General features: G+C 49.9%; 1 protein-coding gene across 1 annotated transcript; it reads left to right on the top strand.

Moving 5' to 3' along the window:
• Positions 1 to 5,746: 5,746 nt before the first annotated feature.
• On the top strand, positions 5,747 to 13,752 carry LOC113985458 (cholesteryl ester transfer protein). Its single transcript, XM_027716255.2, has 16 exons — positions 5,747 to 5,909; positions 6,920 to 7,034; positions 7,683 to 7,817; positions 8,412 to 8,482; positions 8,769 to 8,856; positions 8,969 to 9,038; positions 9,324 to 9,384; positions 10,000 to 10,091; positions 10,334 to 10,513; positions 10,930 to 10,980; positions 11,307 to 11,474; positions 12,687 to 12,754; positions 12,883 to 12,925; positions 13,018 to 13,087; positions 13,412 to 13,497; positions 13,593 to 13,752. Exons 1-16 carry the CDS (start codon positions 5,765 to 5,767, stop codon positions 13,665 to 13,667), a joined length of 1,518 nt encoding a protein of 505 aa, XP_027572056.1. The 5' UTR covers positions 5,747 to 5,764; the 3' UTR covers positions 13,668 to 13,752.
• Positions 13,753 to 14,121: the final 369 nt, after the last annotated feature.

Genomic DNA, 14,121 nt, shown 5'->3' with positions numbered 1-14,121 from the left:
CCAGCTCTATTACTGAGTTGATTTCCTGCCACATCTTCAGTTTGCTGGAGACTTGGAAGATGGGTAGGACAGTGGTAAAATACTCTTTAAATATTTAGAATTAAGTAATTTGAGATGAGGTGAGTTTTGTTAATTCAGGTATATCCTGCATAACCTTTTGAGGATGTTCTTGGAGGCGATGCCCCCTCTTTCTTGCCTTGCTGGTGCTCTGACTGTTCAGATGCCACTCTGGAAGTCGAAGTTGCTGAACAAAGGCATCCCCAGAGTTGTTTGCCCTCAGGCTGTGTCCCTGTGCCCTTTGGTAGGCACAGGGTGGGTTCCAGGTGACAGCTCTCACTGCAGCTGCATCCTGAGCCACTGCACTGGGGGGATCCCACAAATGTTTTGTGGATGATGGAGTTTTGGTTTTGGGGGTTTTTTTCCATTCAGGGTGTAGCAAACAATCACTCAGGTGTCTTGGCAAAGCGCCCACATAACTGAGCTGTGCCTGTGCCCAATATTGGCAGGAGAGGGGATTTCCTGGCAGCTAGGAATAAACTGGGTATGGTTTAGGCAGCAAGCACATAGTGCTGGATTACTTGCAAAATCTCTAATCTGACAGCAAAACATCTGTTGTTGTCCTGAGGCTTTTGCTGCTCCCATGAGCAGGCAGATTGGTTTAAAATTAGTTGGAAAACTAGTGATGTGTAGCTAATGCCACTGGAGGGGTGCAGTGAGGCTCCTGGGCCTCTGAGTGTTTCCTTAATGGCTCAGTGAAAGGCATGACCTCTGCCACTGGGTGGAGGGAAGCTGTGAGTGCAGCAGAGGACGCGTAATGTGGAAGAAAATGCTGTATAATCCTGCAGAGGCAGCTGCCAGCGGTGCACCCGGGCAGGAGCACCAGGATGTGAGAGAGCAGTGCCTGGCTGAGGGCTCTGAACACCAGTCACTGAGCCAGCCAGCCTGGTGTTACATGGAGCTGGGAGTCCGAGGTGGCCCTAACCCCTGCCACTAATCCCCAACCAATGGAGGCCTCTGCTTTGCCTGAGACAGGCTGGGAGCAAGCAGGGATGGCTGAGGTGTGGAAGGAACTGTGTCAGCTCAGCCTGGAGGGATGGCAATGCAAACAGTGAGGTATGTAAGGAGGGATGGCAAGGAAGGGGATACAGCCTGCAATGCCAGCTGTGGGTGACAGCACGAGCCTGAAGGGGAGGGAATCCAGGTCAGACACCAGAAAAAAATGAGCCTTGAATCTTCCAGAGCAAAGCTACTGAAAGAGCATAGGAATTCCAGAGAGGTTTTCTGGGAGTAACTTCTGTGCCCTGTGCCGGGATGGAATCTGCAGAGAACAGAAGGGGCCTTGAGGCTGTGGGTTTAGGAGGCTGGGTTTGTCTTGGCTCACACTTGAAGCTGTGTCGTTCTGCTGCTGGTTTAGCTCCTCTGCACACTCGTGAGCACAGCTACACGGAGGTGTGCTAGAGCAGCTCTGCTGCAGAGCTGTACCTGGTCAGGTCAGGTGCAATCCTGTGCAACCTGAGGCTTTTTGTGTGGGATTCCCCGAGAGCAGGCGGGTTGTGCAGCAGTGACAGTCCACAGGGTGGCAAAGTGAGCAGCGGGATAAAGCCAATCCCTCTGCTGTCGTGTGTCCTGATACGCTCTGGCAGCTTGTTCAGGTTGAGAGCAGTTCTCTGTCCTTGCTGAAAAACAAGTCGGGGGAGAAATGAAGTCTGTTCTTCTCAGGCATTTTTCTTGTTGCAGAAACTCCCAGCAGGCTACTTACTTGGGAAACCACTGAAGTCCTGTTTGTCACCATGGGTGTGCTCCTGTCCTCCACTTGTGGAACATAAATCTCATGAGAAGGAGGTTGCTGTTGAGCAGATAAGCTGTGGATGGTGGGGTGTGGGTGTATGACTTCCCCTCTTCTCTGAAGAGCTGTTTCACTTGTGCACGTGCTTGTTCCTGTTCTCAGCAGCCAGGGACATCCCAACAGCTGTGCACTTGCCCAGCTGAGTGTTACAACCTCCCTCTGGTCTTTGCCCTGTGATCCATCTCTGGCTGTGAGGCTGGTGGGATTTGCAAAGCTGTGCATCCAAAGGGTCTCTCTCCTCCGAGGCCATCCCAGCGCTGTTCCCCCATTGCATCACCAAACACACCAACTGCATCTTCATCATCTCACCTCAGCCCCTCTGCTTCGTAAGAATAGCCCTTGAAATGTCTGCTAGTATTTAACACGGTCTGAATATCAGAAGGAATGATATCATAGAGGTGACCCAGTGCTGTTGTACAGCCTGGTCCCAAACCTGCAGTGAGGGGCTTGGGGTCAGTTCATACTCAGCTGCCTGCCTGGGAGGGTCGGGCAAATCCTGGGAAATGCTACTTCTGGGCCCATGTCTTGTGCCTGCTCAAGTGGCCTGTGCTGCTGAAGAACCATCCCAATTTCTTATATTAGCACTGAAAGTCGTATTTGCTGATCTTTGTGTGGATTTGGCAGTGCAGGATCAGTGCTGCAGAAACAATTCCACTCGACATCACAAGTCTGTATTCAAATGTTGGCAGAGCTTTAACTGGTTTAAAAAAAAAAAAAATCTTGGTTTAATATGTTATTTGTCTGCATTTTGTAAGCCTCTAGGACAGATGGGAACAGTGGTCTTGGGCTGACCCTCCTGCCAGCCCTGGGCTGAGCTGCTGTGTGAGTCCTGGCAGTGGTGCTGGAGCCCATCCTGCTGACAGAGCAACGTGGGAACAGGGTACCTGGAAGGCTCTCTCAGGAAGCAGCTGCAGGGTAGCACCAAATGTTTGGGTCACAAACAATGCAGCACAAAGATTAATGGCACTGTGATGTACCTCTGCCCTGGACAGTGTGGGGAAAAACAACCTCAGTTGTAGGACAGTCCCCAGCAAGGTGGTGAGTACATGTGTGCATGCACAGCCTTCAGATACATCCTTACACAGCAAATATTTATCAAAACATCTTCCAGCATCCCCTTTGGACGTACTGCACAGCAGCTTGGGTGTTTACCCTTTCTTTGGTGTTTAAAGCCTGTCCTGTCTCCTGCTAGCCAAAATTAACCTTTCTTTAGGCTTGTAAATCTGACCTGACTCCTCCTAGCCTGACCTTTCACTGGGAGGAGGGTGGGCTGTGGAGTCCCTGCTGCCTTGGCCTTTGCTTGGTTACTCCAGGACAAGGATGCTCACAGCATCTCTGTGTTCCACATGCTTTTGCTATTGTAGGCAGAAAGTCTCCAGCCTTCCTGTTCCCAGTGGAGGTCAATGCCCGGCAGTTCCCTGTCCTCCTTTTCTCTCAGCTCTGGTTGTCTGTTGATAGCAGACTCTGCAGCAGTGATGGGGTGGGGGAGCTGGCCTGTGAGGTGGCTGTAAATGCACTGGATCTACCATTTGGGTCTGGAGTCTTAGGCTTTCTGCCTTTGCCTACCCTGAGACACTGGTGACAAATACCCCTGTATCGAAATGCCCATTTTACCTTTCTTCCATGCTGGTATGAATTGCTGCCCTGGGCAGAGAGCTGGCTGTGGCCTCCTGGGTCCTGCTCTACTTTCCCTTACAGTGACCAACACCAGCCTCAATGGGGCTGCTTCCCTGCTGCAGTGTCTCCTCTGGATCTGCTCCAGTAAAACTTTTTAACTGTGTGCAATGCTCCTGAGTTTGTGCCCTACAATAAATGGGATTGTGTCTTTTCTCTACTGAAAGCTTTGCTGAGGGTGCAGGCACGTGTGTTCATGTGATACCCAGCACAACAGCATCTCTGTCAGTTTGTCATAGAATCCCAAAATGGTTTGGATTGGAAGGAACCTTAAATCTCATCTTGTTCTAACCCTCTTCTGTGGGCAGGGTCACCTTCCACTAGACCAGGTTGCTCCAAGCAACCATCCAACCTGGCCTGGATCACTTCCAGGGGTGGGGCATCCACAACTTGTCTAGGTCAGTGAAGTCACTGACACAGCCAACCTGTGCCAGTGCCTCATCACCCTCTGAGTAAAGAATTTATTCCTAACACCGAATTTAAATCTCTTTCAGTTTAAAAACATTGCCCTATCATCTGCCGGTATAAAAAGTAGCTCTCCCTCTTTTTGATACTGGAAGGGGCTCTAAGGTCTTCCCAGAACCTTCTCTTCTCCAAGCTGAACAACCCCAGCTCCCTCAGCCTGTCAAATGATGGTTTAAGTGTCAATTTTAGTGCCTCACCTACCTCTGTGCTTGCACTGCAGCACCTGAGGAACTCCCTCCTACTGTGTCTACAGGATTCCCTCTATCCCAGGTGTCAGACACTGTGCTCACATCCCTTGAACTCCGAGCTGCTGGGGAGGGCTGAGCACATCAGAGCCGTGAGCTGAAGGACAGAAAATAGAGCTGGTACATCGTTAAAGCCCCTTGAATTCAAATCCCTTTCTAACATGCCTGTGCCCTTTGCAGCTTCCTTCTGGAAAGTTGCTGTGGTGGCTGAGATGATGGCACTGAGCTGCCATGTGGGCTCTCCGCTGCTCAGGCACCCTCTGTCTGTATGTTGTGCTTCCAATGATTTACCTGTTCACTCACAACGCCGGGTGGGCTCTCGGCAGGCAGCCTGTCCTTGGCCACGGCGCTGCTCGCCTGCAGAAGCCCGGAGGAAGCCTGCAGATGCTCGGCTTCCCTCGGCAGGTCAGTGACCGTGAGTGCCTCCCGCAGGGTACCCGAGGCCGTTCACCTTCTCAACTCAGGAAGAAAACAGCAGGGCAGGGTGGGGGCTGCCGGACAGCAGGGTCCCCAGAGGAAACATGGTGCAGGGAGGATAGGATGAGGCATCTGCCAGGGAGAGCAGGGAGGCTGGCACCTCGTCTTGCTCGGGGAGTTGACAAGTTCTCACCTGTCCTTCTCCATCAGTCTTTGCTGGCAATATGGTTCATGGGAGCTGCTGCGAGCCTCCTTGCTGAAATAACGAAATAACCCTGCTCTGTTTTGTCCTGGAGCTCGTTTTGGGAATGGGATGGGCCCCAGCACCATAACAGAGGTGCAGGGGTGGACAGTGGCATGCAGGCCAGGTGTGCACAAGGAGTGGGTGTGAACTTGGGTCTCTGAAGTCCCCAAATAGCAGCTGAGAGTCTGGATACATAAAAAGCTCCAGCTTAGTGGGTTCTTCCCCACAGGGAAGGTGGCAAACCAAAGATCATCCACAAATCCAGCCAAGAGGCAGAAAGCACCACAGCGCTCTGGTCATGGAGTTTTCCAGGGATGTGGGAGATGTGGGTTCACCCAGTGGCAGCAGGAAGCACCCCCTTCCCGGGAACATGCCTCCATTTCCCCACAATGTGTCTAAAACCAGTGGAAGGGAGAGCAGTTATTGTTGTAGGTACATTTTGAACAGGGCTTTGCTGGGGAATTACTGCAGGAATGCAAAATATGGAATATTTCTGCATGAAGAGAAAATGATGAACTGGCTGGAGGCTGTGTGTGAGGTTGTTCCCTTGACTTTATCCTCTTCCACTCTCCATCCCCCTCCAGCTTTCTCCACCCGCCTCGGTACATCCATGTCCTGAGTTAGAGCAATCTTGGCAGGGGCTCAAAGCCCTGCAGCCCCAAGTGCCTGCTGAGGGAGGAAGGCAGCCAGCAACTTGAAGAGTCTTAAGGAAGCTATAGGAAGATTAGGAAATGTGTGATGGGTTTTGATAAGTGGAGGAAGCAGGTCATGTCCTGTGGGCATGTCGAGCGGGCTCTGCTGGAGGTATGAAAGCCGCCTTTGCCACAGCCAGGAATCAGTCAGTCTCATCAGCGCTCTCCACTCTGGCTGAAGATGAGCTGGGCTGGCAGGATGATACTGGGGATCTTCAGGATCTTGCTGGTGCTTGTCCATGCGTCAGCAGCCTGTGACTTCGGGCCCTCCCCTTACAGAGCCACCGGGGTCGTCTGCAGGATGACCAAGCCCGCGGCATTGCTGTGTAAGTGCCTGCTCTGTGGGGCTGTGTTTGCTCCATCTCTGCCAGAAGTCAGGGACAGATCAGCCAAGTGAGGGGGTTTCTTGCTTCCCTGGGTCTTGGGTAAACAGTTTATCTGGTAAGATGTATTAATACCTGCCTGGGAGCACAGGTTAAAAGCATGGGCACCTGAACTGAACAGGCACAGCTTCTCAAAGGAGCTTGAAAAGGGTCCCCAGCCCCTGTCAGCCCAATGTTTTAGTACTGTTCTTTGCTGGGGGCTGGCATGATGGAAAAGCTAGAGAAAATGTGTATTTGATTTCTCTCTTTGTTGCAATCTCATTTCTTGGGGTCAGTGTGCAGAAGGGGGTGAAGCAGGTTCTCTGCTGCTGTGGGTTTATTTGCAAGGATTTGGGGGCATTATGGGTGGGGGAAGAATAATTAGTTCTTCTGTGAAGGGTGGGAACAGCTCTGACCCATCCTCTCTGACAGGGGTACATGGAGACAAAGGATGCTGGGCCAAACTAAGAGAGGGTATTTCTGGAAGGAAAAAAATCCTATAGAACCACATGCCTGAGGCTGGAATGGGCTGGATAACATTAGGAAAACAGGCATGAAAACTTGAGTATCAGAAGTTTTCCTTTGGAGACCCAAGAGCTGACTGCAATACAAGCAAGCAGCAACAGAGGAAAGCACTGGGGTAAAGGCAATGGCTTGTGTGGTGTAAGGATGAGCACAGGCTCGACCTTTCAAAAATCTGCTCCTAAGGTGTGTGAAAACTGGGCATGATTCCCTGGAAACAGGCCTGCTGGTGACTGTTGAACCACACACACTGTTGTCCCTTGCTGCCATCAGCTGCTAAAGTTAGGGATTTTTTTATTTTACTCTGAAACTACTTCTAGTGCTTCCTTAATCTGAGGGAAGAGCCTTGGATAAAACCCTTCTGTGTAGTGCTCTAATCCAGGGTGCGGATCCGACTTTGCGGCCGGGACAGGTTGCAGTTTGGGATCTTTGCCCTTTTCTTCCACCAACAGTGAACCAGGAAACAGCACAGGTCATCCAAGCAGCCTTCAGAAGTGCCAAATTCCCAAATATCACCGGGGAAAGGTCTGTGCGTCTCCTGGGCAAGGTGGCTTACGAGCTGACCAAGTGAGTATCTCCGTGTCTCTGTGCCAGGGGGGATGTGGGCTGAGGGAGGGGAGCAGAAACTGGCCTCGGAGGGAGCTTTGATCCAGCAGTTCCTGGCAGCATCTAGAGCACACCTCTGTCAACAGGGATGAGGAACAATGTCCCTGCAGGCTGGGGCACCTTGGGCCACTGACAATAGATGGTGCCCAAGGCACATCGAGTAGCAGAGGGGACACATCCGGGGCTGCCAGAGCCACCCCTGTCAGCAGGATGTCACTTGGCTGTGCTTTGTGACAAACCAGGCTGGGTGTCGCTGTGTTACTCACTTTTATTTGGGGGCAACAAATGTAGAGGTACCTTAGCGGGACAGATTTCCTGCCATGACCGCGGTCGCACAGAGCACTGCAGCAAAACAGGGTTGTGTTGCTCCGTGTTTCCTGATTAAAGCATTCCCCCACCTCCAAACATCACCAGGGAGCTGCAGTGCACCGAGGCTGAGCAAAAGCACCACTTCTCCTTGTGCCTGGCCCCTGGGATTTGCAAAAGCTTCTGAGTCTGGCATTTGCACAGGTCCCTTAGAGCCCCCATGTCCTCGGGAGCAAACCTGTCTCGCCCAACCACAGAAGAGAGCCCTGGTTTGCAGGCAAACTGTGTTTCTGTTGTTTCCAGCATCCAAGTCAATGACTTGTCCATAGAGAAGAGTGACGTGGAGCTTAAGGAAAATAATGCCATTTATCTTGCCATTAAAAACGTGACGGCCTCCTTCAAAGGGACCCTGACCTACGGCTACGCAGGGGCCTGGTTGTAAGTACCCAGGGCTGGCTGCTGCTGAGCACCACAGCCCCAGCTCCTGCTGCTGAGCACCACAGCCCCAGCTCCTGCTGCTGAGCACCACAGCCCCAGCTCCTGCTGCTGAGCACCACAGCCCAACTCCTACTGCAGCCCACGGGCACTGGCCCATGACACAAGTAGGTGTGGAGGGGCTGCACCCCTCGGACTCGCTGGCAATGCCAGCATTGCTCACTGCCTAAGTGAGACAGGATTTTATGTACTAGCAGTGCTGCTTAGCCCTGTCACTGCTCTGCCCGTCTGTCTTTCTGTCTTTCTGTCCTCACTGTGCCTGAGGAGGCAAGATGGCCAAAGCTTACGAGCTGATTTCTCCCCTCCTTGCTCTATAAAGTCTCAGTGGATAAAAAAGGGATTTAATGGTCCAAAGTGCCGCTGAGAGAGCAGTTTGCAATCATTTACAGCCAGAGTAGAGTATCTTATATAAGCTGCAACATGTCCTTGCAGTGCAAGGACTGATGTTTATAAAACTCACCCTGTGGCTGTCGTGTGGTCAGGGAGAAGCTGCTCCCAGCATGGTTTGCTAAATGTCCTCTCTCCTTGCCATTACAGTTTGAGGCTTTTTCACTCAGTTGATTTTGAAATCGAGTCTTCCATTGACCTCCAGCTGGACATTAAACTGAGTAAGTGACAGCTGGGTACCACTGCCTGCAGGGGTCTCTGTGAGTGTGGGTGGTGGGCAGCAACCCTGAGCTGGCTCTGCCCACCTCTGTGGGGATTGGATGGCATAGGGAGGCTGGGAGTGGGTCTCTGAACCCTGTGCACACAGGATGGGAGACAACCTGGCCCTCAAAGACCTCATAGTTTTAACGGCTCAAGAGGAGGAAGCTGGTATAAATCCCTTCAGTCCTCTCATCTCAGTAGCAAATTAGCTATTTTTTTTTTCTCTTTTTCTTCCATCCCATGCAGCGTGCCAGGAGGACAAAATGGTTGCTGATGCCTCAGACTGCTACCTGACTTTCCACAAACTCACCTTACACCTCCAAGGAGACAAAGAGTGAGTCAGTCCCACTTCAAAATCGAGCTTTATTGCCCCACTGCTGGTCCCCAAATCTCACCCACCACAGGGAGCACTGCTGGTCCTTGACTGTGCTCCCTGTCTTACACAGGCCAGGCTGGCTGAAGCAACTCTTCACAGATTTCATCTCCTTCACTCTGAAGCTTGTTCTCAAGAGGGAGGTAAGGACAGAGGAAACCTCTCTGTAGCTTTGTAAGCTACACACTTCTCTGCTCACATGTGCCCACGAGATAGTAGCAGTGTAATGTTAGTGCTTGTGAAAAATAAGACTAATAAATTGAATCCACAAAAAAAAGGCAGCTTGGACAAAGTGAGAGGTGTTGCTGGCATTGGTGCTGCTGGACTCTGACCAACAGCCCCCAGATCTCACTGAGAGGCCCAGCTCTGCTCTACAATTCAAAATCCTACCCCATGCCTTCAGTTTTTTTCCTCTTTTCCTCTTGTAGGTGTGCAAGGAAATCAATTCTCTTGCTCAGATGCTGGCAAATTTTGTACTTGATTTAGCAGGTAAATATCCTTGTTTTTTCTGCTTTCTTTTAAGTGCAACTTTCGACATGTGAGCTCCAGTAGGGCAGTAGCTGCATCCACCAAAAACATCCTTCAAAAATGTTTATGAGATCCCAAGCCCTCAGACAACAGCAAAGTAAACCTTAGAAATGTTATGTTTTGAGTTTTCTGCATCAGGTTGGTTTTTAAGGGTGATTGCACAGATTGAAAGACGCAGTTCATAAGGAATTTCTCCTTCAGTACACACTGACCAGCTGTGCAGGATAGCTGCAGGACTGATGCTAGCTGGAACAGGAGCACACACTGGAGTACTGGGCCTGAGATACTACAGCACTTGGATCTGCCTGCTGAAGATTTTCCCAGTCCCAAATATCAGGGAAAAGCAGTGGAATGTAAAACTTGAGAGTATTTATCCCTATTTCCCAGTGTTGCAACTCTGTCAGTGAGCTGTAGCAGGATCAGCACTAGCACCCGAAAGAGTGGGAACCCCTGTCCCATTCTTGTGTCCTTTTACAACTCCCAGTCACCTTCTGCACCAAATCCTAAAAGAAACTGTTGCAAGCTCTGCTCGAGGTTGTATTTTTGGTGCAAGGTTTTTGTGTTTCCTTCCTGCAGCGAATTTTGTCCGGGACAAGGATATCATCGTTGATCTCTCCCTTGCAGCAGACTCCCTGATACAAACGGGTTACGTAGAATCACGTCACAAGGTAAAGTAACCCAGGCTGCTCAAAGACCAGTGTTTTCTGGTGCTGGGTTGTGCTGGAGGGCTGGGAGGGGCTGGTCCCTTGCTGCCACGCCGAGGTGCTGCAGCGGGGGGCTGATGCCAGCCTGCTCCCTGCTCTGTGTCCAGCCAGCCAGGCCTTTGCCTTGCAATGGAAATGCAGGTGTTGACATTTTGTTCTGTCTCCCTGCTGCTCCTCGTGGCCAACGTGCTTGTTTTCCTTCGAAGGGCCTTGTGCTGTACAAGAACTACTCCAGCACCCTGAGCGACTCTGTTTTCTCCCCGTCGCTGCTGACCGAGTCCCGAATGCTCTACTTCTGGCTGTCCGAGCACACCCTCAGCTCTCTGGCCTCTGCAGCTTTCTTAGATGGGAGACTGGTATCAACCATCAGAGGGGAGAAGCTGCAGGTGATTTCAGGGGCGGTTCCCTCCTTAACTCATGTTTTGGGGAGAGAGTAATAAGTTCTCTTAATACCGTGTATTGGTGAGAGCCACTTTCTGTAGAAGATAGCAATCTATAGTCAGCCACTACATGTGATGCTGAAATTGGTGCCCTTTTATCAAGAGTGTTCTCTCAGGCAATGAGTGATAACCCTTGGAGTGATAACATGAGCTGACAGAAAACTTGTCAGCTGAACCGTAAAGGGAACATGATTTTCTGGGGAAGCACCAAGGTAGAAAAGGGGTGAGCTCAAGGGAAGCTCAGCCATGCCCCTGAACTGAGCACAGGCCACACCTCAGTGCCCTGTCCCATCCAGCCCACAGGGCTAACCATAACCTTGTGGTTTGCTTTTCCACAGTCTGTTTCTGGTTTGTCTCTGCAGGCACTCTTTGAAATGGAGGACACGGAAGCGCAGCAGAAGGCGGTGCAGATGGTAACTTTTGGTCCTATTCTGAGCATTGGATGTCAAATAAGGAATTTTCAAATGGATTCTGTTGCATCTGGGTCCTTCCCTTGACAACTCGAGTCTTGGGTGGGCCTGATGGGGAAAACCAGGGACTGATGGAGAAACTGTTGTGCTCTGCAAGGAGGATTTCTCCACCCTCCGTGATGGCACAGCTTCCCTAAAACCTGGCTGAGTTATTGAGCTTGTATGAACAGGAGGAGGAACTGGGGACTACAAAAGGGATGCAGCTGTGTGGCAAGTTGGCACGAAATTGGTATGGGAAAAGTCTGACTCATCTGTTGCTCCTTGACCAGATTTTTCAAGGCACCTCCTATAATGACTCTGTGGCCAAGGTGTGGAGTCTCGCCCAGCCCCAAATTTCTCTTCAGCCTGAAGGGACAGTCGTGAAGTGCTTGGTAGCAGTGGAGGTCAGCATTCTTCCCGCAGGAGGAGAGTCTCTGGTGGTTCTGTACATGGAGAAGGTCAGTTCTTGGGTCTCCTGACTGTGAAGATCTTGGGGCAGGCTCTGTCCCAAATCTGGACCACTCCTGGTGTGCAGGGAGCCCTCTGGGAAGGGTGGGTGGCTAAACCACGGGAGGTAGAGAAGGCATATAAGTTCCTTTTAACATTCCCATTTCTTCCCTTGGCATTTGAGGCTGGGAATGATGATAGTGACCGTGTTGGCTCAATGCCTCCTCTATCAGGCCAGCCCATCACCGATGTGCAAGGTGGTAAAAGCAGCACAAAGCACTGATGAGCCCCCATTAACCTGTATCAGACACAGGGAGACCCCTGCAGCTGAGATGTTTTAGGAGAGAATGAAGGCACCATGGGAATGGATTTATTTTGAAATCTCCCCATTTCCTAATTCTAGCTCTGGCCTCCACTTAGAAAATAGTTGTCTCTGAAATGAAGATGCACCTCTGAAAAACGTGAAGCTCAAAATATAAACTTTTCCTCTATGCATGCATGTATGAAAGTTCCTGCTTACGTTGTGTTTTACCCCAGACTGCTTTATACTGAACCTAAGGAAGCAAAAAATAGAAATGCCAGGAGCTTTCCTGTCATGGGTAACATCACAAGAAAGCAGTATATTTGTCCAGTCTTGGAATTATGGGCTGGCATGGACACAAAACCAATGCAAATCTCTCCCTGAGGGTAAAGCAGACTCTCTAATTTAAAGGGTTAAACTGTAATTGAGAATAATTCCCTTCCTGTGGGATACTCAGCAAGTATCCCACATTAGCAGGTCATTACAGGAAAATACACAAGGCTGTTTCTTGCACTCCAAGTGATATCTTGACATAAATTTCAAGGATTTGAAATTATGGAATTGCAGAAGCACTGAACTAGAGGTGGTTCATAAAATCATGGCTCCTGGGATGTGATCTGCTCCTGGACTGCCAGAATCCTGGTTGTGAGCTGCAACTGCATCACAAATTCTCCTTTTAAATGAATGTTTGCACATAGGCAAGAGTAAGAAAATGAGCCTAAATGACCAGAAACCAGAGATTGCTTTGTTTTTTTTAATTTGGTTTACATTTGCTGGCTACCCGTGGTAGCCCCGGCTGCCTCGGAGCCGGAAGGATGTTGAAATCCGGCTCCTAGAAAAGCAAACCAAAATGTCCAAATGCAACTCCCTGCTACAAGGCAAGATGAACTATGCCTCAACCCTGCTGTTCTTCTCTCTGCAGGAAATCACGGTCACTATCCAAGCTGCCTATGTGGAAAAGAAACTCATTTTGCAGCCTTTGGACTCCAGGTCAGTACTGTGGTCTCTTGAGGGTTTTGTTGCCTTTTTTGGCCCGTGCTTAAAAGCAGCACAAAAAGAGGATCTCTGCAGCCCTAGGTGACTTCCCCTCACCCTTTTTTTTCCCCCCTTCCCTTCAGCATAGAGTTTAAAGTCTTGAAATGCACAGCTGATCCAAGTGGGGTAAGTCCTTGAAAAAAGTATTCTCTAAGCCACTTGAGGTGAAATGATGTCTTTAAAGCATTTTTTTTTTGTATGAATTTTCTGGCTTTCAGAATGACCCATCCATACGAAACTTTCTGCAGAACATGATCTCGGTTGTTGGGATCCCAGAAGTAACTTCAAGTGAGTTTTCCCTTTGGGGAAGTGCCAACCTACTCTGTAAATTGCCTAACAGCAGATCCCCTAAACCTGAACAAATCCATCAATAACCCTAAGAGCCCAGAGGGGGGGAACCACATCACTGTTTTGAATTTCTGCTGGATTCGCTTGGGGAACCCTTTGTAAATGTCTGGGAGAAAGGAAAAGTGAGTTTTCCATTGGGCCAAAGGTTGTGGGGCGCTGAGGCACAATTAGGTTTTGGCAACAGGCAGACAGGGTGGAAGCACATGGTGAGGAGCAAGCTGGGAGGGCCATACCTGTAACTGGATGGGTTTGCTGATTCCACAGGCATTGGATCAGCTCTGACTTCACTGATGGACAAAAAAGGAATCAATCTATTTGATATCATAAATCCTGAGATCGTCCCAAGAAAGGTAAGCAGAGCTCAGAGGTACCTGGCTCTCAAAGCCCCCTTGGGTGTGTGGCATAAACTAACATAACATTTTTCTGTTTTCTCCCCCCTTTTTAGGGATACGTAATCGTACAACTTGACTTTGACTTCCCGCATCATTTGCTTCTTGATTTTCTTCACAAAAGTTTATAGAGCTGATCCCTTCATAGAGAGGAGCTTGTGTACAAGCAGCAAGATTTGTGTGTGAACCAATTAAAAGATGAGCTGATTTAAATGAGCTTCGATGGAATTTTATTTCCTTTTCCTGAGAAACACTCCAGGTTCTGTGCAATTGTGCTTCTACAGAGCCTTTCTTCTGCAAAGATCTTGAAATATGCACTTTGATGCATGCTGCTTTTTCAGGATCTTTAAAGGAATTATGTGCTTGGGAGTAAGGGCTGGACTCTTGAAGTGTGTGGGCTCTGGGTTAGAACTGGGGAGGCAGCAGAAATGGAATTTGACCACCTTTTGGCATCACTGCTGTTAGTTTTGGAAATGTAGCACTTTTTGTGCTGATCCTGGGTTTCCCTTCTGCCAAGAGACAAGAGCCTCCTGATGTTGACAGACTCCAGCAGCTCAAATGATATTACCAAAATCCAAGTAAGCT

Source organism: Pipra filicauda, unplaced genomic scaffold (genome assembly GCF_003945595.2).
Source record: "Pipra filicauda isolate LSUMZ 115617 unplaced genomic scaffold, ASM394559v2 scaffold205_size1947385_pilon, whole genome shotgun sequence".
NCBI lineage: Eukaryota > Metazoa > Chordata > Aves > Passeriformes > Pipridae > Pipra > Pipra filicauda.
Note: the sequence above shows the minus strand (reverse complement) of the source record. Positions and strands in the feature narration are given on the sequence as shown.